Genomic DNA, 25,435 nt, shown 5'->3' with positions numbered 1-25,435 from the left:
GGAAGGCCTGCACCAGGTCAGGGGCATGAACGTCGGAGGCATCTACCCAGGAGAAATCAGTCCCGTATCCCTTCCATGCGATCAAATATTGGAAACGACCCTTCAGCCAGTGGGAGTCTCGTACGCTGTGGACTTCGTATTCCTTCAACCCGTCCTCGGCGACAGTGACAGGTGCTGTTGGGCACCGAAGGGGACTCGGTGTGGCCTCAGGAACCAGAAGGGACCGGTGAAAGACAGGGTGGATCCGCATGGATCGTGGCAGGGTCAGTCGGTAGCCTACCGGGTTGATGACTGCCTCGACAGGGAACGGGCCGATGAATCGGTTGTCCAACTTCTTTACTGGTCGGTCAGACGGGAGGTGTTTGGTGGAAGCCACACCCGGTCTCCAACCGCCAGCGGGGGCGTTGCCCATCGGGAGCAGTAAGTGGACCGTTTGTAGTCCTCCTTTGCCCGATTCAGCTGCTGACGTACCAACTGTTGGACCGCATGCAATTCCATCAGGAAAGTCTGCGTTTCGGGAACAGGAGAGTCCGGTGGTGCCAGAGGGAAGAGCCGCGGATGATACCCCACATTGGCAAAGAACGGGATCATCTGAGTAGAGGTGTGCTGAGAGTTGTTAAAAGCAAACTCCACCAGGGACAGGTAATCGGCCCAGTTGTCCTGTTGCTGGTTGACGAAACAACGGAGATACTGTTCCAGGATACCGATGACCTTCTCTGTACCCCCGTCGGTCTCCGGATGGTGCAATGACGACAGACACACCTGCACCTCCAACGCAGCCATCACGCTCTTCCTGAAGCGAGCTGTGAACTGAACTCCACGGTCCAAAACCACCCTGTCTGGTAGACCATGGAGGCGGAAGATGTGCTGCAGAAAGAGACGGGCCGTTTTTGCGGCTGTGGGCAGTCCGCGGCATGGGATGAAGTGTGCCATCTTGGTGAGCATGTCCACCACCACCAGCACCATGGTGAACCCAGAGGACGGCGGCAGGTCCGTCAGGAAGTCCATGGAGATCGCCCCCCAGGGTCTGTCGGGTGTCGGCAAGGGCTGGAGAGCCCGGGAGGGGCCCCCGTGGTGGCCTTGGCTTGCCGGCATGGTACGCAGGATGTCACATAGGCATGTACATCATGCCGCACTTGGGGCCACCAAAAGGTCCGTGTCACCAGGTGGAGGGTCTTGAAGAACCCAAAATGTCCTGCTGCAGGGTTGTCGTGGCACTGGGTCATGATGAGGGCTTGGAGTGGTCCTGTGGGCTCATATAATCGCCCCCGAAACTTGAGTAAGTCCTCCTCCAAGGTCCAAGGAGACGCGGGGCCCACCTCCGCTCTCCTTTGCTGCGACCAGGCGTCCTGGTGCTGTGCCTCTCGCACCTGGGCCTGCAAGTCCACTGGTTCCCATGCTGCAGCCAAGGCTTCTGCCGGCAGCACCGTCTGTGGAGGAAGGGGGTCCTTGGCGCAGAGGTACTCTGGCTTGCGGGACAGGGCATCCATCCTCCGGTTGTGACCGCTGGGAATGTAGGTCACGCGGAAGTTGAACCGGGCAAAAAACAACGACCACCGGATCTGCCGCTGGTTCAACTTCCGAGCTGTGGTGAGGTGCTTGAGATTCTGATGGTCCGTTCGGACCTCCACCTGATGTCGGGCCCCCTCCAGATGGTGTTTCCAAGCCTCGAATGCAGCCTTGATAGCCAGCAACTCTTTTTCCCAGATGGTGTAGTTGCGCTCAGAAGGATTGAGTTTCCGGGAGTAGTAAGCGCAGGGAAAAAGTGTGCCGCCATTCGTCGGAGCCTGTAGCAGCACCGCTCTCAGAGCCACATTGGACGCATCCGTCTCCACCACAAAAGGCCAGAGCGGGTCGGGATGCCTCAGAACAGGTTCCGTGACGAAGGCTTTCTTGAGGGCTGTGAATGCTTCTTGCTGCGGTGGACCCCACCGGAACGCAACCTTCTTCCTGAGGAGCTGGGTAAGTGGAGCCGTCAGTGTGGCGAAGCCTGGGATGAAGGTCTCGTAGTAGTTGGCGAAGCCCAGCAGGCGCTGAACATCCTTCACCCGACGAGGGGCTTCCCAGCTACACAAAGCTTGTACTTTGTGGACTTCCACTTGGTGCTACCTTTCTCGCAGGGTACTAATTTATTGCACTCCGCACTGGATATGGTAAAAGCCGGTGAAAACAGCAACGAACAGCTGTTCCCGGCTTCAATTTCCCTCTCTGGTTGAAAGAGAGAGAAAGAGCAGGAGAGTGGGGGGAGTGGTAGATTCCCCTAGGGGCTTTGTTTTTGTTATGCAAAGTCCCGAAAGGTCGAATCCCATTGAATCCTCCTTTAATCTCCAGTATTCAGTGCGCTTCTGCAAAAGCAGGAAAAGAGGAAGGTGTCCACTTCTGCTAACAATTGATTTCTTTTTGTGGATTTCTATAAGCAGACGGAAGAAGCATGAGTGAACAATTATTGGTTTGCAAGTATTTTTTACTTTCTGACTTCCACCTTCTTTAAAAAGAGAATTTTCCCCCCTCTTTTGTGACTTTATACAGGATTACACAGAAAGAATGTATTTAATTATTCAAAAATACGAATTGATAAAAAATGGGGACGTTTTGGATGAGAGCTTGGAGGAAATTAACTAGTGTAATCAGGACTTGGAAAATGGAATGGAGGAGATACAAACAAAAGTGGATAAATATGAAGATATGATCGTGAATAAACAAGTTGATGTAAAGAAATTTTCTTTAAATAGTTTGGATGAAATGCCTGAATTTGTGCTACAGGAGGCTGTCTCCCGAACCGAAAAAACTCACAGGGTTAATGCTTTCCAAGAGTTCTCTTTTTGGACTGATGAAATATACAGCAGTAATTTGTGGATTCTTGGACATAAGGAACTACTAGGAAATATTGTGACTGACTTTTCAAAAGGAGTAATGAAGGAAAGACAGAGATTAATGCATCAAAAAAAATGGCAAGAGACAAAAATATTATCCTTGAAACAAGGTTTTTTTGGAATATTAACAGACAAAAATATTAGTGTCCCGGAAAGACAATATGTGAGGAAGATCTGGAAGAAATGGATTGATTATATTTTTATATCTATCATAAAAGACTAGATATTTGGATTTATACTGGATTTTGACGAGGAAGGACTAAAGTTGAATAGATATTGTAATTTTCTGTATTGAAATTTTATAATGTGTTGTACTGAATTTTAAATAGAATATTCTCGAAAGATCTTATGTAAGAAAGACCTGGGGGGGAAATTATATGGTTATAGAAACTATAAGGGAGATATTCTCTGAATGTAATTGGATTTTTATGCTTTAGCTGGTTTTAAATACTTTAGGATTAATTTGTTTTATTGCTTTACATATCTTATTACTGTTAATTGTTAATTTTTTTTGAAGAATTTTGGTTATGTTAGGAGGAAGTCAGAGCTAGAGAGGGAAAATTGGTATAATAATTTTGGGGAAAAATTTTCTTAGCATATGTTAGTTTTATTTTTAACTATACCTTGTGCTTGTTCCGGGAAGTCAGGGGGGAGGGGGGAGGGGATTAGTGAAGGGAGGGGGGTTGGGGGGAAAGGGGGAAAAAATTTTTGTAAAACTTTTTGAATTAAAAAAAAAAAAGCTTCTACTTTGCGTGGGTCCATGGCTATGCCCTCGGGCGAGATGATATGCCCGAGGAATTCTATGGAAGTCCGGAAGAAGATGCATTTCTCCAGCTTCGCATTGAGTTGTTGCTCCCGCAAGCGTTGCAGAATCAGACCGACGTGTCAAAGGTGGCTTTCCCTGGACTGGGAGTAAATGAGGATGTCGTTCAGGTAGATCTCCACGAACCGATCCAATATGTCTTGGAACACGTCGTTCATGAAGTGCTGGAAAACGGCGGGAGCGTTGGTCAACCCAAATGGCATGACAGTGTATTCGTAGTGTCCGTATCAAGTGCCGAATGCCGTCTTCCATTCGTCTCCTTCTCGCATCTGCACCAGGTTGTAGGCCCCCCGGAGATCGAGCTTGGTGAAGATCGTGGCCTCCCGCAACCTCTCCAGCAGCTCCAGGATGAGCGGCAGGGGGTAGCGATTCCGCACCGTAATGGCGTTTAGCCGGCGGTAATCACAGCACAGGCGCAAGTCCCCTGTCTTCTTCTTCATGAAGAGGACCGGGGCTGAGAGAGGGGACTTTGAAGGCCGGATGAACCCTCGGGCCAGATTTTTGTCCAGGAAGTCCCTGAGGGCGGCCAACTCGGGCTCCGACATGGAATACAGGCATCCCACAGGCAGTGGTGCGTTGGGCAGAAGGTCCATGGGGCAATCGTAGGGCCGATGCGGGGGAAGTCGGTCCGCCTCCTTCTCGCTGAACATGTCAGCGAAGTCTCGCTGAACACGTCAGCTCAGGAGGCAAGGTGATGGCAGCGGTGGGGACGTTCTGGCCAGCACAGGTGTGGCGGATGTGGTCAACACACTGCAGACTCGGGAAAGAGATGGCGTTCCGCGACCAGGCCACCTGAGGATCGTGGGTCTGAAGCCAGGCCAACCCAAGGACCAAGGGAATTTTTTTTTTTTGTTTTACATTTATACCCCGCCCTTCTCCGAAGACTCAGGGCGGCTTACAGTGTATAAGGCAATAGTCTCATTCTATTTGTATATTTTTACAAAGTCAACTTATTGCCCCCCCAACAATCTGGGTCCTCATTTTACCTACCTTATAAAGGATGGAAGGCTGAGTCAACCTTGGGCCGGGCTCGAACCTGCAGTAATTGCAGGCTTTGTGTTCTTAATAACAGGCCTTACCAGCCTGAGCTAAACCGGCCCCTGAAGGTCCGCCGTGACATAAAACTGGATCGCCTCCTCATGGTCCCCAATAGCCAGGCGCAAAGGCTGGGTGGCGAATTTAATGGGGCCGGACACCAGTTCTCGTCCATCAATTGTCTCTACCCGCATCAGAGGGTCCACCGGAACCACGGGGACCGCAAACTGGGTCACAAAGGCCTGGTCCATAAAGTTTGTTGTGGCCCCTGAGTCCACCAGCGCATGCGCCTGGAGCCCGTCCGACTGGTTCCCCAACCATATCCGTGTGTCCAGAATCAGATGCCGAGGGGGCCCAGAGTCTACTTCCGCAATGTCCAGTGGGGGCTTAGTACGTGCCCGACCTAGGGTTTCCCCGAGGTCGGGCCTGCTCCATTTCCCGATTGGTCACGCTGTGATTCGGGGACCGGCGTGCGTGCCCCACTTCGCTTTCTGGGGCAAGAAGTGGCGAAGTGGCCGGGCTCCCCACAGTACATGCACAATCCCCCTTGGCACCTCCATTTCCGCTCCTGGGCTGTCAGGCGAGGTCTGGCCGCTCCCAACTCCATGGGCTCTTCCACAGCGGTTACAAAATGTGGGGCGACCCAGGGTGCTGGTGGCGCAGGAAGTGGGGGTGCAGATGTCGACGGCGGGTCCCGGGGGCACGACGGGACGGTCGCCATTGCAGACGGGTGTCGAGGCGGAGACAAAGGGGCACTAAGTTGTCGAGGATCCGCAACGCCTCCACCCGGGCCAGCTCATCTTGCAGTTCCTCTGAGAGTCCCTCCTGGAACGCATCCACCAGCGCTGCATCATTCCAGTCAGAGTCCTGGCACAAAAGACGAAATTCGGCGATGTACTCCTGCAGGGGGCGTTTCCCTTGACGGAGTTCCTTAAGGCGCCTGGTTGCCGTCAGCATCCGAACGGGGTCCTCGTACATGATGCGCAGGTGCTGCCAAAAACGCTGTTGGTCCACCAGCAGGGGGCTGTCCTGGAGCAAGAGGGGCGTGGCCCATCGAGCAGCCGAGCCGGAAAGAAGGTTAATCACGAAGGCCACCTTAGCCCGGTCGTCTGGGAAATCCTCTGGCCGCATAGCCATGTAGAGCTGGCACTGTCCCAAGAAGGTTGGGAACATCTCAGGCTGCCTAGAAAATTTATCCGGCATGGTTATCGGGCACTTACGACGAGGAGGAGGAGTGGGAGGACAGGGGGGGGAGGCTGCAGGCACATTCCCGGCAGCAAGTTGGCCTGCCAAGTGAGCCACTTGCTGCTGGAGCTGTTGATTAGCCACTTGTAGCTGCTGTAACTGCTGCTGTACCTGCTGCTGGTCCATCTTTGGTGGAAGATGGTTTAGTCGGGGTCTTGGACAAAATGTTCTGTTTCCCTCCCCCAATACTCTGTTTCCCTCCCCCAATACTCCCAACAAAGAGGCCTCCTCTTCTACTTTATTTACATAGATAAATGTCCTGGCCACGTCTATCCACAGGCCTGCCAAGTTTCTGGAGATAACGAGGAAATTATAGATAAGGCCAGAATTACTCACGAATATATTCTTCCCTCCATTGATACAGTTTGCCCACGCAAATTCATTGCTTTGTCCAAGACAAAAAACCAGGAAGTCCCGCCTCCTATTTATAGTCTCTGCAGATGTCACTGCATGACCATCATTCCTTGGCTTTATCCCAACGCTTCCTCTGCTGCGCGTGCCGGTCACGTCTGTGCAGTCTTGCATCACTCCAAAACTGTTCTTGGGGCGTTGCCAGATCAGAAGAAGGCTCGAGAGAATCAGGCCTTGCTGGCCTCTCCTCCTCCCTTTGAGTGGGTGCCAGGGAGGGAGAGGGCCCAAGAGAAGCAGGGCTTGCCAGGTCTTCTCCCTCACTTTCTGAATCATCCGAGTCCAGGAGTCTGGGTCCAGGAACCTGGGTCACAATACAGTGCTTGGAATACTTTACCTGACTCTGTGGTCTCTTCTCATAATCCTAAAAGCTTTAACCAAAAACTTTCTACTATTGACCTCACCCCATTCCTAAGAGGACCATAAGGGGCGTGCATAAGCACACAAATGTGCCTACCGTTCCTGTCCTATTGTTTTTCTTTTCTTCTTCCTATATATATATATATGCTTATACCTCCTTATATTTACTCATATATGTGTTTATATACTATATAATCTTTTTGTATGATACCTACATATATTGTTGTGACAAAATAAATAAATAAATAAATAAATAATAGAAGAAAAGAAGGAAGATGATAGGATGCAATGAAAGGCTGAATTGCTGGCAGCTGCACTGTCAAGTAGATCCAGAATTTGGTAAAGAAACTAGTAGTAGTTTGAAAAATCACATGGGGGACTTAAGCCAGATAGGGACCATGTAGCTGTGTCAAATGGCGGGGGAACTGAAAAAGCAAATACAAGAAATCTAACAATATTGTGTTCCCTCAGTCCGCCTTTTTTTGACTACCCCCAGTCATAATATCCGAGTAGGAGACAGAATATGAGTAAAACGCTAGAAAAGGAAAAACTTGAAACCTAAGTGGAAAGGACCGTGTACTGTGGTTATATGTTCTCCACTTGCAGTAAAAGTGTTGGAATCCAAGTCCTGGATTCACTGCACTCCAATTAAGCCTGCAGTTGATGAATAATGGGAAGAAGAATAAGACAAAAGCCATCTTTTAGTGGTGCACTTAAAGAAGCACCCCCTATAACTGCCCTACCGGCAACAGGTAGGCAACGTATGGGGCAGAAGAAACCTTACTGGTGTCACTCCGGAAGCTGACACTTTACATACGGCTGAAGAATTTGGATGAGGAAAACAGCGTGGGAAGATTAAATATAAATATATTTTTTTATTTTTTTATTTTTTATTTTTTCTTTTATTGAAAAAGTTTTACAAAAACAAAAAAATTTTTTTAACAATTATTCCCCCCTTCCACCCCCTCCTTCCCTTTCCTCCTCCCTCCCCGAGACTTTCCAGAACAAAATACAGGGTATAAAATAACAATCATAAACTAAAATACAACAAAAATCATAACCCATAGTCTCTTCTCTCCCTTTGCACCCTTAACTCCCCTTTCCCATTTAAATTAATACATTAATATAATACAATTCCTAGATTCTCTCATAAGCTATTTGATACTTTTTAGTCTGATATTTATTTTGAATATAGTCAATCCAACTTCTCCATTCCAATATGTATCTTTCATGAGAATAGTCTTTCAAATATGCAGAAATTTTAGCCATTTCTGCTAAGTTCGATACTTTAAGTGTTCATTCTTCGTTGATAAATCTTCTTTCTTCCAGTATTGCGCAATCAAGAGTCTTGCACATGTTATTAAATTTAAAATCGATTTAGTCTCTTAGTACATTCAGTAATCATGCCCAGTAAAAAACAGCTGTGGAGTAAATTTTATCTTCTTTTTCAAAATATTCTGCATAATCCACCAGATTTTTATCCAAAATACTTTGATTTTCTTACAAGTCCACCATACATGATAATAAGAAGCATCCTCACAATCACATCTCCAACATTTAGCCTGCATATTCGGATACATACATGCCAGTTTTTTAGGATCTAAATGCCATCTATAACTTTCATAAAAGTTTTCTCTTAAATTTTGTGCTTGTGTAAATTTAACATTTCTAACCCAAATTTTTTCTCACGTTTCCAACATTATGGGTTGCTGAATGTTTTGTGCCCATTTTATCATACAGTCCTTAACTAATTCCATTTCTGAATCTATTTCTATCAGTACATTATATAACCTCTTAATATGCATTTGACCTTGATCTCTAATTTGTTTTACCAAATTTTCCTCATTTTGCATAATACCCGTTTTCTGGTATATTCTCCATCTGGCTTGTAACTGTCCATACTGAAACCATGTATAATTTATCCCTTCTTCTCTCATTTTATTTAAAGATTTTAATTGTAATTTACCCTTTTCTACTATAAGAAGTTCCTTATAAGTAACCATCTCCAATTTTTGTTCTATATTTATATCCTCTATCATATGTCCGGGAATTGCCCATATTGGTATTTTGTAATCTAGTTTATATTGATATTTCTTCCACACCCTTATCAAAGCATTCCTAAAAATATGGCTTTTAAAAGTCTTGTCCACTTTCTTATCATATAATAAATAGGCATGCCATCCATATAACAAATCATAACCTTCTATTTCAGAATTCTTTCCTCTGTTAAGTTAAACCAATCACTAATAAATGCGAGAACAGCTGCTTCATAATACAATTTCAAATTAGGCATTTTTAAACCCCCTCTTTCACGTGTATCTTGCATTATTTTTAACTTCACTCTCAATTTTTTACCCATCCAAACAAAATTAGTAAAGGTAAATGGCAAAATAATATTGCATTATTTTTAACTTCACTCTCAATTTTTTACCCATCCAAACAAAATTAGTAAAGGTAAAGGTTCCCCTCGCACATACATGCTAGTCGTTGACGACTCTAGGGGGCAATGCTCATCTCCGTTTCAAAGCTGAAGAGCCAGCGCTGTCCGAAGATGTCTCCGTGGTCATGTGGCCACATGACTAGACACCAAAGGCGCACGGAACGCTGCGCCTTTGGTGTCTTTTTACTACTTTTTTTACTAGTCTTTTTACTACTAATTACTAATCCCTTTTTGCCATTCCTGTAAGTTTGCATCGTTTTTAAGTACTGGTATTGTTTGAAACAAAAATAAAAACCTAGGCAAAACATTCATTTTTATTGCTGCTATTCTTCCCAACAAAGATAATTGTAACTTCTTCCAATTCTCCAATTCCTTCCGTACTTTCTACCACAATACCTCATAATTATTTTTATATAATTTCACATTCGAAGCTATAATATATACTCCTAAATATTTAACCTTCTTTACTATTTCATATCCAGTTACTCTTTCTAATTCTTCTTTTTGTTGTGTATTCATATTTTTAGTTATCATCTTTGTCTTTTGTTGATTCACTTTAAATCCAGATATTTTACCATACTGATCAATTATCTCCTTTAAATATATAGCTGAATATATAGGTTGAAATAAAGTAACAACCAAGTCATCTGCAAACGCTCTTAACCTGTAATCTTGACGTTTAATTTTAATTCCCTTTATTTGATTTGAACCACGTATTTTATTCAATAAAATTTCTAAAGTTAAAATAAACAGCAATGGAGACAAGGGACATCCTTGTCTCGTCCCTTTCTCAATTCTAAAAGGTTCTGTTAAACTACCATTAACTATTATTTGTGCTGTTTGTATAAAATAGTCTCCAAATTGCATTTTTTCTATTAACTTAAATAAAAATTGCCAATTCAATCTGTCAAAGGCCTTCTCAGCAACCAGAAAAAAGAGCACTGCTGAAACTTGGTTGTTTCTTTCCAGATATTACAATAAATTTACAATTTGTCTCATATTATATCTCATTTGTCTCCCCCTGATAAATCCTGATTGATCACTGTGAATTATTTGACTCATAACTGGCATTAATCTATTTGCTAATATTTTAGCAAAAATTTTAGAATCTATATTTAAAAGCGATATTGGCCTATAATTTTCTGGTTTGTTACAGTCTTGGTCTTCCTTTGGTATTAACGAAACAAAGGCCGTCCTCCACGAAGGAGGCACCTCTCCTCCAAATTGAATTCCATTAAATAATTCTTTAAGTGGTTCTACCATTTCATTTTGTAAATTTTTATAATAAACAGCCGTTAAGCCATCTGTTCCTGGTGCTTTACCCATTTTAAGTTGTTTAATTGCTAAAATTATTTCCTCTGCAGTAATAAGTTGATTCAATTCTTCCCTTTGCTCTGCTGTAAGTTCATAAATGCCTTGCTCCTGTAAATATCTTTCTATATCTATATCTTTAATTGAATCTGTAGCATATAACTTCGTATAAAATTCTAAAAAAGCTTTTTTAATCAAAATTTGTTGATATACTTCTTTACTTCTATATTCTATCTTACCAATTGTACCTGTTTTCTGTTTGTTCCTTATTAAATAAGCTAACCACCTTCCAGGCTTATTAGCATTATTAAAAGTATTATGCTTTACCTATTGTAAGTTATTTGCCACCTGTTCTGCCATCATCATATTAAATTGTCCTCATAATATATTTATTAATTCTTTTATTTTTTTTAATCTCCTGGATAAGTAGCTGCTCTTTCTTTTTAATTTCCTCCTCTAACTCCATTCACTTTTTCTGCAATCTATTTCTATATTTATTATTCATATGTATAAGGACTCCCCTCATATAAGCCTTACTTGCATCCCAAATCATCTCTATAGGTGTGCCCTTCTGCATATTCATAACAAAAAATTATTTCATTTGTTTTTTACATTCTTTTACATTTTGTTCATATTTAAACAAATTCTCATTCAACCTCCATGTTCTTCTAGCTCCTTTTTCCTGATCAAGTTCTATCCAAACCAGACTATGATCAGACAAAATTCTTGGACATATCTTGGTCTTCTTTACCCTAGAAAGCAAATCATTAGTAATTAGAATAAAATCAATCCTAGAAAAGGATTGGTGTCTATCAGAAAAAAAGGTAAAATCTTTTTCTTCAATATTACGTTCTCGCCAAATATCTCTTAGTTCTAAATCTTCCATCATATCAAAAAAAGCCTTTGGCAATTTTACACGACTTGAAATATTTTGTAGGCCTTTTTTATCTTTTCGAGTGTCCATTACTCCATTCCAATCATCCATTAATATATACGATTTGTAATCCCAATCCCAATACTATTCTGTTATGTAAAAATATAAAAAACTTTCTTGTTGATTAGGTGCATAAACACCAATTAAAAGTATTTTTTCCCCTCCAGTAGAAGTTCAATTGCAATATATCTTCCTTGATTGTCCGTCTCAATTAACTTCGCTGCTAAATCCTTCTTTACATATATAACTATTCCATTCTTTTTCTCTGGAGCCGAAGCAACAAAGTGTATACCCAGCCTTGCATTTATCAGATATTTTTGATCTAAAGTTCTAATATGTGTTTCCTGTAAACAAACTATATCATTTTTAAATTGTTTCAAATAATGAGATATCTTCCTTCTCTTCTGTGGTGAATTCAAACCATTAACATTCCAGGATAAAAGTCTAATTGCCATTTTTTGCAATCTAAAGCTCTTGGAGCATCAGCCGCAAATCAGCCTTAACTTTCGGCCTTGCTCCTCCCACTGCTTCTATTTTGGCAGTTGCCACTTGAATTTGTTGGGCCTTTGCTTCTTGTTCCTTATGTTTAATAGCTGCTCTTGTCAACCTTTGTTCTTTTGCACCTTCTGATCCCACTTTAGATATGTCCAAGACTTGCAGTATGTCTTCCTCCATAACTATAGCTTCAGCTTGATCTTGTGCCTGCTTCACCTCTTTTCCCTTCTTTATTTCATCCACATCTCTTCTCCTGCCTTCTGGTGACGGTGGGCTTCCAGCTTTTAGTACATTAATGTAATAATCTCTCGCTTTCCAAATTGTATTAAGGCGATGTACTTTTCCTGCTTGATACACTATAATCCCAGCTGGAATATCCCATCTATACTCTATCTGTCGTTTTTTTAAGTTCATTCACCAGAAATGCATATTCCTTTCTACTTCTCAGCATTTTAGGAGGGATTTCTTTCAAAATTCAAATTTCTTGACCAGCTACTTGAATTTTTTCCCCCTTATAAGAAGCTTGTAAAATTTCATTTCTCACTCTTCTAGTTGTAAAATAAATAACCACATCTTTTGGCAGCTGCTTCTGTCTAGCAATCCAAGAATTCACATGATAAATTTTGTCAACTTGAAATGCCACATCTGCTGGTTGTTCCCCTATTATCTCTGCAAAGGCTTCAGAAAATATTTCTCTAAGATTCTCTTGTTTATTTTCCTTCAACCCTCTGATTCTTAAAGCAAATTCCATCGTCCTATATTGTACCAAAACAATTTCGTCATCTGCTTTCTCCACTTTAACCTGAACTTCCTCCATTTTATTTTCCAACTTTAAGTTAGATTGCTTAATTTCCTCTACTTCTTCCTCCAACTGAATCAAATTTAAGGCCAGATTTTAAACTGCTACAACAAATCCTTCCTTAATTTCTTTATTTCCTTCTTGAATTTCTGACATCTGATTTTTCATTTCTGACATCTCATCTGCCATTTGTTTAAATTTCTCTTCAATAGAGAAGTTTGCAGGTTTATAGCATCATTCAGGGATTTTTTTCACAAAATCTTTCCAATTTTCCTGTAATGCTTCTAAATTTATTGCTTTCGTATCTGCTGTGTGAGCTGGGGATACTCCAACACTTCTAGTAACAGTTGTTTTTATTTGTTTGGCTGCCATCTTCTTTTAGATTTTTATTTTCCTAAGGTTAAAGTTAATAATAATTCTTTTTAAGACTTCTACAAACACAGTCTTAAAACCTCTTGCCTTTGTCCTTTTATACCTATATTTAAAAACCTCCAACAGTCTTTGGCACTGCTATACAAAATAACAACAGCTTTCTCACTTTCACTTTCCGCTCGTTAACTTGTTAAGCTCATGGCACCATTTCCTTCTTATTTTCAAATTGAAACAAGATGACAGAGAGTTAAGAATCATTACTTGCAATTACAGTCCTCCTGCTTCTGTTCTGTCTGGTATAAAATCCTTTTATAATTCCAATATCAGTCCCAGACCTGGTCGCAGTGATTAATTCCACCAGAGGCAGAAAAGCCTTGGATCCGGAGCACTTCAGGCTTTTGTAGGGAGCTTTACCCTTCAAACTCCTGGTATCGCCCCAGGAATTTTGGGGAAGCTCTACCTCAGCCCTTCTGCTCACCTGATTTGCACAAGATCCAGAGGCTGGCGGTCTAAAAGACCGTCACCATTACCCACGGAGCCAACCGGAAGTCTCCAGATTAAATATATTTTAGGAAATGATAGTCCAAACTTACGTAGCTATAGCAGCAGTAGTTTTGGCTATAGTGAGTTTGACTGTACTAATTGTGCTTTGCTGTGTAAGACAGTTGTTCTTTTGGAATCGCCCCCAGTCTAAAGAGACAAGTGCTGTTCCTAAAAACATAGGCTGCAACCAGGGACAGAGTGAATCCCCTGGGGATACTGATGTTGAAGAACCTTGGGAGTGGGTCCTTTATAGTATCTTAGGAATTCTGGGACTGTGGGTACTATACTGATACATGGCTACTTGGGTCAATCAAATGTTATTCTTGTTGTTATGCGGAATAGCAGTTCTACCTTTGTGCCTTGTATAATTCCTTATTAAGACAAATAGTATCAGATCTGTCAAAGAAGTAACAATTGAGAAGGAATTGGTAGTAATGGAAGGGCTGATAAGAAATAAGATTGTCCCAGTTCCCCAGTTGGAAAATGAAAGTCCTGATGGTGTACAATTAGGACCCTAGGCATCAGAAGAGGTGCCTGAAGAAGATGAAATTTGGGAATAAGTTTACAAACCATTTTGCTTTTTTTAAACTGCTCTCAGAAAGTAAAAAAGGGGGCCAGTTTAACAAGTATTATCTGTGCTATATGTTATGCTTCTTAGCTAACCGCAAACAAGTGAACATAGTGAGACTGAATTTCCTGATTAAAAAATTACGGAAATAGTGTCAGAGGGGGGACTAAGGCAGAACCCCAAAAAAGCAAAAACAGATTGTTCTGTAGTTAACAGAAAGAGGTGAAGAACAATGTTAAAAGGGCAAACCACGATTTCACACATTATGTCAGTATTGAAGTAACCACACGAGTTATGCTGCAAAGTAAGAAACAAAGCAGGAAATGCTAGCTTCCTGTCAGAAGAAGGGTGGGGGGAGCAAGATGTCTAAACTGCTTTTTTTCCACACATCTATATGAGCCAATAATTGATCTAGGCTGAGATGATGCTGTTACGATGTATTTTTCCGTGTTTTTCAGAGTATAAGAATGCTTGTTTGTCCTTAAGGAAATTGTCCAGGTTTGGCTTTGGCCATATCAATTTGGACCTATTTTGTTTGCGCAGACAAAATACAACTACCTTTGATTCTGAGATTTTGGGTCTTGTTATTTCCTGCAACATTTCGGGTGGCCAAAACAATAATAAAACAATAATAAAAAATAGAATGCAACAATACCACAAAAGAGAAGCCAGGCACCCAATCCAATGGCAGTACAAACTACAAATTCATCAAACTATATATTGCTATCTTGCTATATTACAATACTGTGGGGGAAAGCCAGCTCTTAATGAAGGCCAAATTGGTGGGGCCTCCTGGATCTCAAGGGGAAGGGTGCTCCATAGAGTTGGAATGCTATAGAAAAGACCTTCCTAGGTCTCAAAGGGTGACAACATTTAATGGAAGGGGCCTGGAACATGCTCATTTTATCTGATCCAGTGAGATAAACAGATAAAGACAGTCTCATCTAGAATGTGTTTTAATAGTAAAATAATAAATAATAGTAATAATAAAAAGGCTTTGACATGAGCTAAGGTATGAGCAATAGTGAGTAATGCCTTCTGTTCCCAGAAAAGTAATATTGGCACATATTACTTGAGTTCAAGATGATCATAATTGTGAACCAGCTCTGTTGAGGAAGTGCAGTGTTACTGAGAACTAACAATGGAATCTCACTGGAATTGGTAGGCTTTCAAACTCCAAACCACTCTATCATTAAGTCAGCCTGTTCTTCCCCATTCAGATGCTAGGCTCTTGCAATTTGAAAGCACCATTTGTTTGGCACGAGTCATATATTCTCTCCTGAGATAACAGAATAATAGAGTTGGAAGGGATCTTGGAGGTCTTCTAGCCCAACCCCCTGCTCAAGCAGGGAACCCTATACCTGTAAGGACCTGCCACAGCTATCTTTTCAGGAAAGCATAACTCTTGAAACAAATGGTATTCAAAAGGAAGTGATTGTAGGGAAGTCAGGCAGAATTTGAAAATGTGCATGTGAAGCATTAAGCTAATTTCCGCTGCTCAACCGCCACTGGTAGCCAATATGATGCTGCAAAGGTGTTTTGAGAACTCTGAGCAGACATTTTTGTGTCTACTGAGCTAGTCGTCATTATCCAGGGCTTTCTTGAAAGCAGCCACCATAGCGCAGTCCACTGGTACTTTCTCTTGCTGAGCCCTCAAGGTCACTAATTGGTGCGATGGGAGTAAAGGTTTAATTATTTCTGCTTTCATGCTATTATATTGGGGCATTCTTGACAAGTGTCAGCCAGGAATTTTTACTGTAAATAGCATAGGGTGAAATTGAATCGCTGGAAGTATTGGTCACACCACACTTGCTTAGGGGATAGCTTTTGACGGGTTTTTAGAGCTTCTAGATTCTTGTGATAGGTCCATACCTGGAATGGAATTTTATTCCCTTCTAAAAAATGTCTCCAGGAGAGGAGTGCATACTTGACAGTGTATGCTGCTTTCTCCCACACAGCCCAGCATTGTTCAGTTTCGGTTAGATGAGTAAGAACATGGCTGCAACTGTCCTTGCTCATTTTCCTGCACTAAAATGGCCCCCATCGCTACATTACTGACATCAGCTTGGATAACAACCAGGACAAGGGGTCTTTCCATACCAGGGGCTACTGTGAAACTCAAAGTCTCTGAATGGGCCCCCATCTGCCTTCCTAGGGATTCAGTGGTGGAAGTGGCATGAATCCCACCCCCTGCGACTAAGCCATACAGCTGGCAGAATGCAACTGGTGTCTTTAGCCTCCTCAGGCAGAGATCCAGCTTCTCTACCAGGGCTGGGCTCAATAAGCATCTGGTGCATCCTAAATCTAGAAGAGCTTTTAGGGATGTTTTCTATCCAGTTCCCAGGAGGTGTAACTGTATGGGCATGGTTATGAACGCGACTGGGCCACTTACCAAGGGGTCATCATTAGTTATCCCCTGTCTCTTTCTGACAGGGTCAGAGTTCCCTCCTCTCATTTAGGTGAGGAGGTGAATTCCACAACCTCTCAGGTCTTTAGGGCTGTCTCCTTTGCGTGGAGTTACTGTCTCATGGCTTTTCCTCCTGGCGCTTGGTCCCCTTTCCTGGCAGGGCGGTTAGCTTGGCATTCTGCTGCTTGGGAGCCCTCTTTTCTGCATTTGAAGCAGGCGGTAAAATGCATTGGTTGAACTTGGACTTTAGCTGCCGCTCTCTTCCTCTCCAGGGGCGCCAACTACCTCCAGCCCTCCAGGTCTCACTGCTGCTACCAGTTTCAGCATTGCTGTTGCTCCATAGCTATCAAGCAGCTGGTCAGTGTACCAGATATTCCTTTGTGGTCTGTGAATATTTTTAATTTATCTATGTGAAACCTTTCCCTTCTAAAATTGTGCAAGCCAAATGTACAGGGAAAAGAAAAAAATGAAATTCAGTTCAATTCAAATTTTGTTTTAAATTTTTTAAAATAATGCCATGTATTTCTTTCCAGTACTTTTGACAATTTTTCACTTAAGAAATTTTTTTCATTTGTATCATTTATCTTAACCCCTTTCTTCAGATTATTCTTCTGATTGTCTGTAAATATATCAACCATGGTAGATCAAGTAGGATAGGCTCTTTATGTGTGACATTGATTGGACACTGCCATCTTCAGAGACCATGGAAGTCTGGTTTCTTGCTGGCTGCCTCATTGCATGGAAATAAGACATTTCCACAACATTTGAGCAGCTCCTTGCTCCTAAACTTCAGGAAATTAATTTAAAAAATGCTATTTTGCCAAACCACAGGGGCTAGTTTGCTATAACTATCACTTCTGAGAAGAAATTGATATTACTCTTCTGAATATGTGCTTTGATTTTATTCTAATGTAGGGTTTTCTTTTTAAATTTGATTTGTATTTTTTAAAATATCAGTTATGTATTGAGCTATTGTATGCCACTTAGAGTTGATTGGTTGGAACAGCTGGTAAATAAATGAATGAATGAATGACGATATGTGATGTAAACTATGCTGCAAAATTAAAAAAAATATGTAGACAGTTTTTCAACTAAACGGACTGCCTCTCAAGTTGATGAAATCTCCACTGGAAATATTTATGCAGAGGCTACATCATTTTGGTGACAATGCTGTTGGAGCAGATTCCTTCATGATTGCTACTTGAGAAGTTTATACATTTTTAAAATCAGACTGCCGCACTTCCTTAAGATCAACTTTTTGGAACCTGCATGCCATTAATCAAAGTAGTCAGAACAAAAATGAATCAGGCAATGCTTTTTCCCCACATTTTGTCACTCTTTTTCCTTTCACCAACACATATCCCCATTTATACAATCATGCCATTCCCCAAAATACAGCTAATCTTTAGATTTTAAAAAAGCTTTTGCATTTTTAAGAGGTTTAATTTCTGAGACTAGATTTGTCTTAAAGTCCCCAGCTTCAAATGAATTACATGTCTGGCTGCAGCTGATAAGCTTTTCTAGATCTGAGTCTGAAAAACAAATCAGTCAGAGACAAAAGGATAGTGAAAGAAGCTGTATAAAGTTAGCATCCACCCCTCTCCTAGAAGAATGAAATAGTTTGAGAAATACCATGTTTCCCTGAAAATAAGACCCTGTCTTATATTTTTTGAACCCTGAAATAAGTACTTGGCCTTATTGCCATGCAGTCAAAAGCCTGATTGGGCTTATTATCAGGGGATGTCTTGTTTTGGGGAAAACGGTATTAAAAAAGGCAGGATAAAATATTTCCCCTAAAGAGAAATAAACAAATCTTAAGGGAGACAGAAACTCAGAGCTTCAGCAGATATTTGGTGCCCATTGAGAAGGACTGGGCCAGCCTATCTACAAAAGACCTTCAGCTCCAGGGTAATGGGATTAAGACATGACTCTACAGGACATAATAGGATTATTTAGTAGTGGAGCTCATCACATTGCAAAATCACCTGGGGACATTGCATCACTCTCCAGGCTTCAACCAAACTTCTCAGACAAAGAAGTTTGTCTACAGGGTTAGCTATGTCCCCTACAACAGCCAATATAAATGCATGTTCTTGCATACGAACAGGAAGCTCAAGGGAAAGGCCCAAGAGAAGCTATAAATAACTCTCATTCCCAACTCCATGTGGTCAGCTGCCCAGGACCTCAAACCCATGTGGTCCTGTTCATCAATAAACCACCTTTCCAATAACCCTTCATATTTCCAGTGTCTTTCTCCCAGCTTGGAACTGAACCAGATGGATATTTCTTCCAACAAAGCTATAAGGAATGAACAGGCACCAATAATGCTGACAATAATGGTAGTAATTGCAACAGCAAGATTTTGGATTGTTGAGCATGAAATAAAAGTAATTCATGAAAAAAAACTTCAGAACTTCACATATATTTACCTGTATTTTTTTTTAAAGATACAGGCTTCTAATTTGTGGCACTTTGTAGATTTAACACTTTGATCTTCAATATTTTGCTCCTTTTTAATTTCTTTATTGCAGTTAATTCAGTACAATTATTTATCAGGAAAGCTTGCAGGAGTGTGAGGCAGGTTGCTCAAATAGTCTTATAAGCCTGCGATATATTGGATGGGGATTAGAGCTGCTACGGTGATTCAGATAACTTGCCAGATAACTTGCATTCCAGCTAGGTAGTTCCCTAATAAAAATTAATTCATTATAGAGTAATGGGCCAGTCACTCTTTCTCAACCCAAGTCGCCTCATAGAATTGTTGAGAAAATACCATGTTTCCCTGAAAATACGACATGTCCTGAAAATAAGGCCAAGCCTGATTTTTGGGGTGGGCGTAAATATACACCCTCCCCCAAAAATAAGCCCTAATGTAGGGCATGTAGGGCATGGCCAGTGCAGAAGGCAGTCTTTCCCCAGTCAACTAATGGCAGCTGGGCCCCTTAATCGCAACCCACAAATCAGCTGAGCTGATTGGGAGCTGCCTCTCGTTCTATCTCTCCCCAGCGTTCTTGGCGCTTGCCACCTCCCATCCATCCATCCATCCCCCTTACTTGAAGGAGCACCCTAAACTGGAAGCAACCCAGGGAGCAATTGAAGGCAGTGTTTCATTCATTCCCTTCCTTCACTCGAATTCTGTAGTATGCCTCCTTCAAATCCAGTTTAGTGAAAATCTTCCCCTTAGCCATGTGAGCTAACATGTCTTTCATAAGGGGCAGTGGGTAAACATTTTCTATGCAAATGGTGTTCAGATTTTTGTAATCCACTCACAAGCTAAGAGAGCTATCTTTTTTCTCCTGAAACAAAACCAGGGTGACCACTTGTAGCCTCGCTGGTTGGATGAAGCCCCGTTTTAAGTTCTTATCAATAAAGTTCCGCAGCTCCTCAAGTTCACGGGAGGTCATGGAGTAGATCTTTGGTTTGGGGAGCTTCACCCCTGGGAGGATCTCTATGTCAGAGTCAGTGGGCTGATGGGGTGGGAGCACATCTGGCGCCTTCTCACTGAAAGCCTCCCTGAGGTCCCAATATTCCTTAGAGATTTTTTCCTCCCCCATAATGCGTTCGTTCACTGCCGCTGCCAACTCCTTCGCAGCTTTGGCCATGCAAAAAGGTTTGTCCCCTTCTTTCTCCAGCTGGGTGGAGCGGATACATAACCATCCCTTCCTCTAATCACCTGTGGGTTCCATTTTCGGAGCCAAGGCAGTCCAAGTAAGAGGAGTCATCAAGATCTCTCAGTCCAAGTAAGAGGAGCCATCAAGATCTCTCGGTGGTCCCCCATCTGCAACTCAAAAAGTTTGGTCACACAGCTTCAAATGTGAAACTATATAAAAATAATTATGAAGTACTGTGGCAGAAAGTACAGAAGGAAATGGAGAATTGAAGAAGTTACAATTATCTTTGTTGGGAAGAATAGCAGTAATAAAAATGAACCTTCTGCCTAGGTTTTTATTTTTGTTCCAAATGATACCAGTACTTAAAAAGGATGCAAATTTGCAGGAGTGGCAGAAAGGGATTAATAATTTTATTTGGATGGGTAAAAAATCGAGAATAAAGTTAAAAAAATGCCTAACTTGAAACTATATTATGAAGCAGCTGCTTTGTCATCGATAAGTGATTGGTTTAATTTAACAGAGGAAAGAATATTGAATATAGAAGGTTATGATTTGTTATATGGATGGCATGCTTATTTATTATATGATAAGAAAGTGGACAAGACTTTTAAAAGCCATATACTTAGAAATGCTTTGTTGAGGGTTTGGAAGAAGTACCAATGTAAGTTAGACTATAAAATACCTATATGGGCAATACGATAGAGAATATAAATATAGAACAGAAACAAGAGGTGGTTACTTATAAAGAGCTTCTTTTCGTAGAAAAGGGTAAACTACAATTGAAATCTTTAAATATAATGAGAGAAGAAGGGATAAATTATACTTGGTTTCAGTACGGACATCTGCAAGCCAGATGGAGAGTAGACCAGAAAATTGGTATCATGCAAAATGAGGAGAATTTGGTAAAACAAATTAGAGATCAAGGTCAATTGCATATCAAGAGGTTATATAATGTACTGATAGAAATAGACTCAGAAATGGAATTAGTCAAGGATTGTATGATAAAATGGGCACAAAATATCCAGCAACTTATAATGATGGAAATGTGGGGAAAAAATTGGGTTAGAAATGTTAAATTTACACAAGCACAAAGTTTAAGAGAAAACTTTTATAAAATGTTTTATAGATGGCATTCAGATCCTAAAAAACTGGCATGTATGTATCCGAATATGCAAGCTAAATGTTGGAGATGTGATTGTGATGATGCTACTTATTATCATATATGGTGGACTTGTAAAAAAATCAAAACATTTTGATAAAAATTTGGTGGATTATGCAGAATATATTGAAAAAGAAGATAAAGTTTACTCCACAGTTGTTTTATTGGGTATAATTACGGACTGCACAGTAATAGAGACTAAATTGATTTTAAATTTAATATCAGCAGCGAGATTATTGGTTGCACAATATTGGAAGAAGGAAGATTTGCCTACAATTGAAGACACTTAAAATATCGAACTTAGCAGAAATGGCAAAAATTTCAGCGTATTTGAAATACTATTCACAAGAAAGATATACCGTATATACTCGAATATAAGCCGATCCGAGTATAAGCCGAGGTCCCCAATTTTACCCCAAAAAACTGGGGTAAACTGGGGACTCGAGTATAAGGCGAGGGTGGGAAATGAGGCAGCTACCGATCGGGGAAACCCTCCCTCCCTCAGCCGAGAAGGTTGGCGGCTCCCCCGCCCCGCCCTCTCACTGCACCGGCAGGGCTTCCCCGCGCTAATGCAAAAGCCCGCCAAGTTTGCGCCATCCGGTATAATGTGAAAAAAAGAAGAAAAAAAAAACTCGAGTATAAGCCGTATATACTCGAGTATAAGCCGAGGGGACGTTTTTCAGCACAAAAAACGTGCTGAAAAACTCGGCTTATACTCGAGTATATACGGTATATCGGAATGGAGAAATTGGATTGATTATATTCAAAACAAATATCAGACTAAAAAGTATCAAATAACTTATGAATGATTGTAGGAACCGTACTGTATTAGTTTATTTGTCTATATGTGAACGGGGAGTTAAGGTTTCAAAGGGAAGATGAGAGTTTATGGTTTATTAGTGTATTTGTAGCTTATGATTGTTAGAAGTAATACCCTGTATTTTGCTCTGGGAAGTTATACAGATTTTCTTTATAGGCTACTGCCATTGTTAATTTATAATTTCTATCCCACAATTTGTCCCACTTTTCTAATTCTATATTATGCCTGAAATAATGCCCAACAGGTCTTCGTTTCTTTTACTGTTTCATCTTCCATTTTGTATTTTAAGAGGAAATTGTAAATTTTTGTGATCATTTCCCCCCCCCCTGGATCCTAATAGAATTTTGTCTATATCCAATTGTTCTCTATGTATGCCATATTGTTCCTTATCTTTCTTGAATCTGGTTTTTATTTGTATATATGGCCACCATTCCATGTTTAATCCTTGTTGTTTCAAATCTTGAATTGATTTTAATTCCCCTTTTTCATTGAGTAGCTCTATATATCTTATCATTTTGCTCAAATCCATGGTATTTGGGTGTAATATTGCTTCCATAGTTGATAGGCTATGGCCCAAGATGGCCGCCACACCGCTGAACAGCTGATGCGGCGACGGGCCTATTTTGGGCCGGACTGGGCGGGGGGGGGTCTTTTTGACAGCTTGGACCCCCCGCCCGGGTGGAAGACAGCGCGGTGAGTCAGAGGATGGGCGAATTGAGGCGGGCCGTCTCCGGGTTCCCTCAGGAGGAGTCCCGGAGCGCTCTCCCTCCGGCGGCGGTGTGGCCGACAACGGTGGCGGCGGCAGCGGCGGCAGCAGCCCGGCCTTTTCCAGCGGCCCGTCCTTTTCCAGCAGCGGCAGCGGCCCGGCTGGGCGGCAGCGGCCCGGCTGGGCGGCAGCGGCCCGGCTGGGCGGCAGCGGCCCGGCTGGGCGGCAGCGGCCCGGCTGGGCGGCAGCGGCCCGGCTGGGCGGCAGCGGCCTGGCTGGGCGGCAGCGGCCCGGCTGGGCGGCAGCGGCCCGGCTTTTTCCAGTGTCGGCGGCGGTGGCGGCCGGTGTTTGTCGGCGGTTTTCCGGCGGCAGTGGTCAGCGGCCTGGCTTGGCTCTGCTTCGGGAGGGGCCTTAGAGCCTTTCTCCCGTTTGTCCCCTCTGTCTGCGGTGCCGGTGGTGTGGGCAGCCTGGCCTTTTCCAGCAGCGGCGGCGGCGGCGGCCGAGTTCTTCGGTGGCGGCGGCGGCCTGGCCTGGCGTTGCTCCGGGAGGAGCCTGGGGGCTCTCTCCCCCCGCAGCGGTAGTGTCGTCGGCGGTGGCGGCGGCCTGGTTGGACCGGCCTGGCCATGGCCTAGCCTGTTGGTGGTCGACTGGGTCCGGCGAACTGGCCCAGTAGTTGGGGCCGGTGGCATGACCCAGCAAACCCGGCGGGTGAGTAGCCTATTCCAGCTGGCGGCCTGGCTTAGTGGCCACGAAGAGGTCCAATGGTCGCCTTCTTTGCCACCCTGAAGGTTGTCCACGGGTCTAGGGGACGCCCTCCCTACCATCTAGAGGACGTCTATGGGCCGTCTATGGGGGCTTTTTGAGTCCTTTGCCCCCCCCGGACTTTGGGAGAGAGATGCCTCGTCAGTGGAGCAGCTTGGCCCATTAGGCGCGTGCTTCGGCCTCTTTGTCAACTCGAAGGACGATCACGGGCCATGTGGGCACCTTTTTACCATCTTGGAGGACGCCCATGGGCTGGCTGCAAGGGGATCTTCTGAAGACCTTTGGTCCCCAGTTGGGGGAATTGAGGATGGTCCTGGACAATCCTAGCTTGACTATTGTAGGACTACATCCTTCTCCCCCCCCTCGTCCATAGACCACCCCTCGGGATTGGAGAGGAGGGGTTGGAGCTCTGACTGAATCATGGCGGTTTGTTTATCTACCGCCTAAGACCTATATCCCGTCTGTCTTTCACTCGGAATTACTGGTGCATCAATTTTCATCTTGACAGGTCCAGGATGGGTCTGTTTGCCGGACTCTTATCATGCGGACATTTACAGCGGCTGACCTTCTTGCCCTGCGAGATTCCCCTCTCTCGTGGGGCTGGCCCCCCACATTATCGAGGGCCCATCTTGAGGACGGGTTTTGGAACCCCGAGAGATGGCATGCCAAAAATAGGAGACTCAGGGGATTTTTAATTAATTATTTTAATCGGCTTTTTAAGGGGAATTTTAATGGGAATTTTAAGGGGAGGGCGGGAACTGACGGGTTTGGGTTGGAGGGGGGGAGGGTAGTGTCGGGTGGGGGGAAGAACCCGTCAGGGAGGGCAGGTCTAGTCCCGGAAATTGTTCCCAGCGTTTATCCATTAGGTCCGAGGGAGGGGGATGAGGGGTACGTTCCAGAGGTGGAAGTTGGCTCCATCTGTACGGTAAGTGGGAGGGGCAGATATGGCAGAAGCAAGGGGCTGTATCGCTTTCTGGGAGCTTGTGCTCGCTGTTTAAAAGCAATCACGTGCTCCGGCCCCCCAGTCTTTTCCCGTTCCCCGGTAGGTCAGGATCCTCAGAGCCCGGGCCTCCAGTTGATGTTATGTAATGCCCGGTCCGTGGCTAATAAAGCCCCCCTGATTTGTGACCTTATTCAGGGGGAATCCACGGACTTTATGGGCATTACGGAGACCTGGTTGGGCGCAGAAGGGGGTGTGCCCCTAGTTGAACTGTGCCCTCCAGGTTTCCGAGCATTCCATCAACCGAGGGCCCAGGGTAGGGGTGGAGGGGTGGCGGTGTTATGAAAGAGGGTCTGGAGCCGAGAGAGACCACTGTTCCTCAGATAGCCGGCTGCGAATCCCTTCTTGTGAAGTGGGGCCATAAGAATCAGATGGGTCTGTTGATCGTGTACCTGGCTCCTTGCTACGTGACTACAGCCCTGCCTGAGCTGCTGGAGGTGCTAGCCGGGGTGGCGGTGGAGATCCCCAGACTCTTGGTCATGGGTGACTTCAACTTGCCATCGGCCGGCTTGTCGTCGACAGTGGTTCAGGAGTATCCAGGTATCTTTCAAATTTAATTCTTGGATCATAGCAAAAAATACCGTTGGTAGAGTTTTCCTATCGTGATTCTTTTTTGTTCCTGTTTTATAGTTTTTTTTGGGGTCTACTACTCCATTAAAGTCTCCTAGTATACAAATATTATCAAATTCTAATGTTAGTAATTGTTTGTATAATTTGCTATAATATTCTTTCGGTCTTATATTTGGTGCATATATAATTGCAAT

General features: G+C 43.3%; 2 protein-coding genes across 3 annotated transcripts in view; both read right to left on the bottom strand.

Annotated features, from left to right (window-relative positions):
• LOC131194858 (WAS/WASL-interacting protein family member 2-like) overlaps nucleotides 1–25,412 on the bottom strand; it is a 39,669-nt gene extending 14,257 nt beyond the window's left edge. Inside the window, exon 1 of the mRNA XM_058176394.1 lies at nucleotides 20,287–25,412. Coding sequence (XP_058032377.1) covers nucleotides 22,822–23,733 — 912 coding nt within the window. The 5' untranslated portion in view covers nucleotides 23,734–25,412 and the 3' untranslated portion in view covers nucleotides 20,287–22,821. The remainder of the gene's footprint in view (nucleotides 1–20,286) is intronic.
• Nucleotides 1–25,435, bottom strand: part of LOC131194853 (uncharacterized) — a 268,449-nt gene that overhangs the window by 32,759 nt on the left and 210,255 nt on the right. The gene's annotated exons all lie outside the window — the stretch shown is intronic.

Source organism: Ahaetulla prasina, chromosome 3 (genome assembly GCF_028640845.1).
Source record: "Ahaetulla prasina isolate Xishuangbanna chromosome 3, ASM2864084v1, whole genome shotgun sequence".
Taxonomy (NCBI): domain Eukaryota; kingdom Metazoa; phylum Chordata; class Lepidosauria; order Squamata; family Colubridae; genus Ahaetulla; species Ahaetulla prasina.
This window is presented reverse-complemented; position numbering and strand designations above follow the sequence as displayed.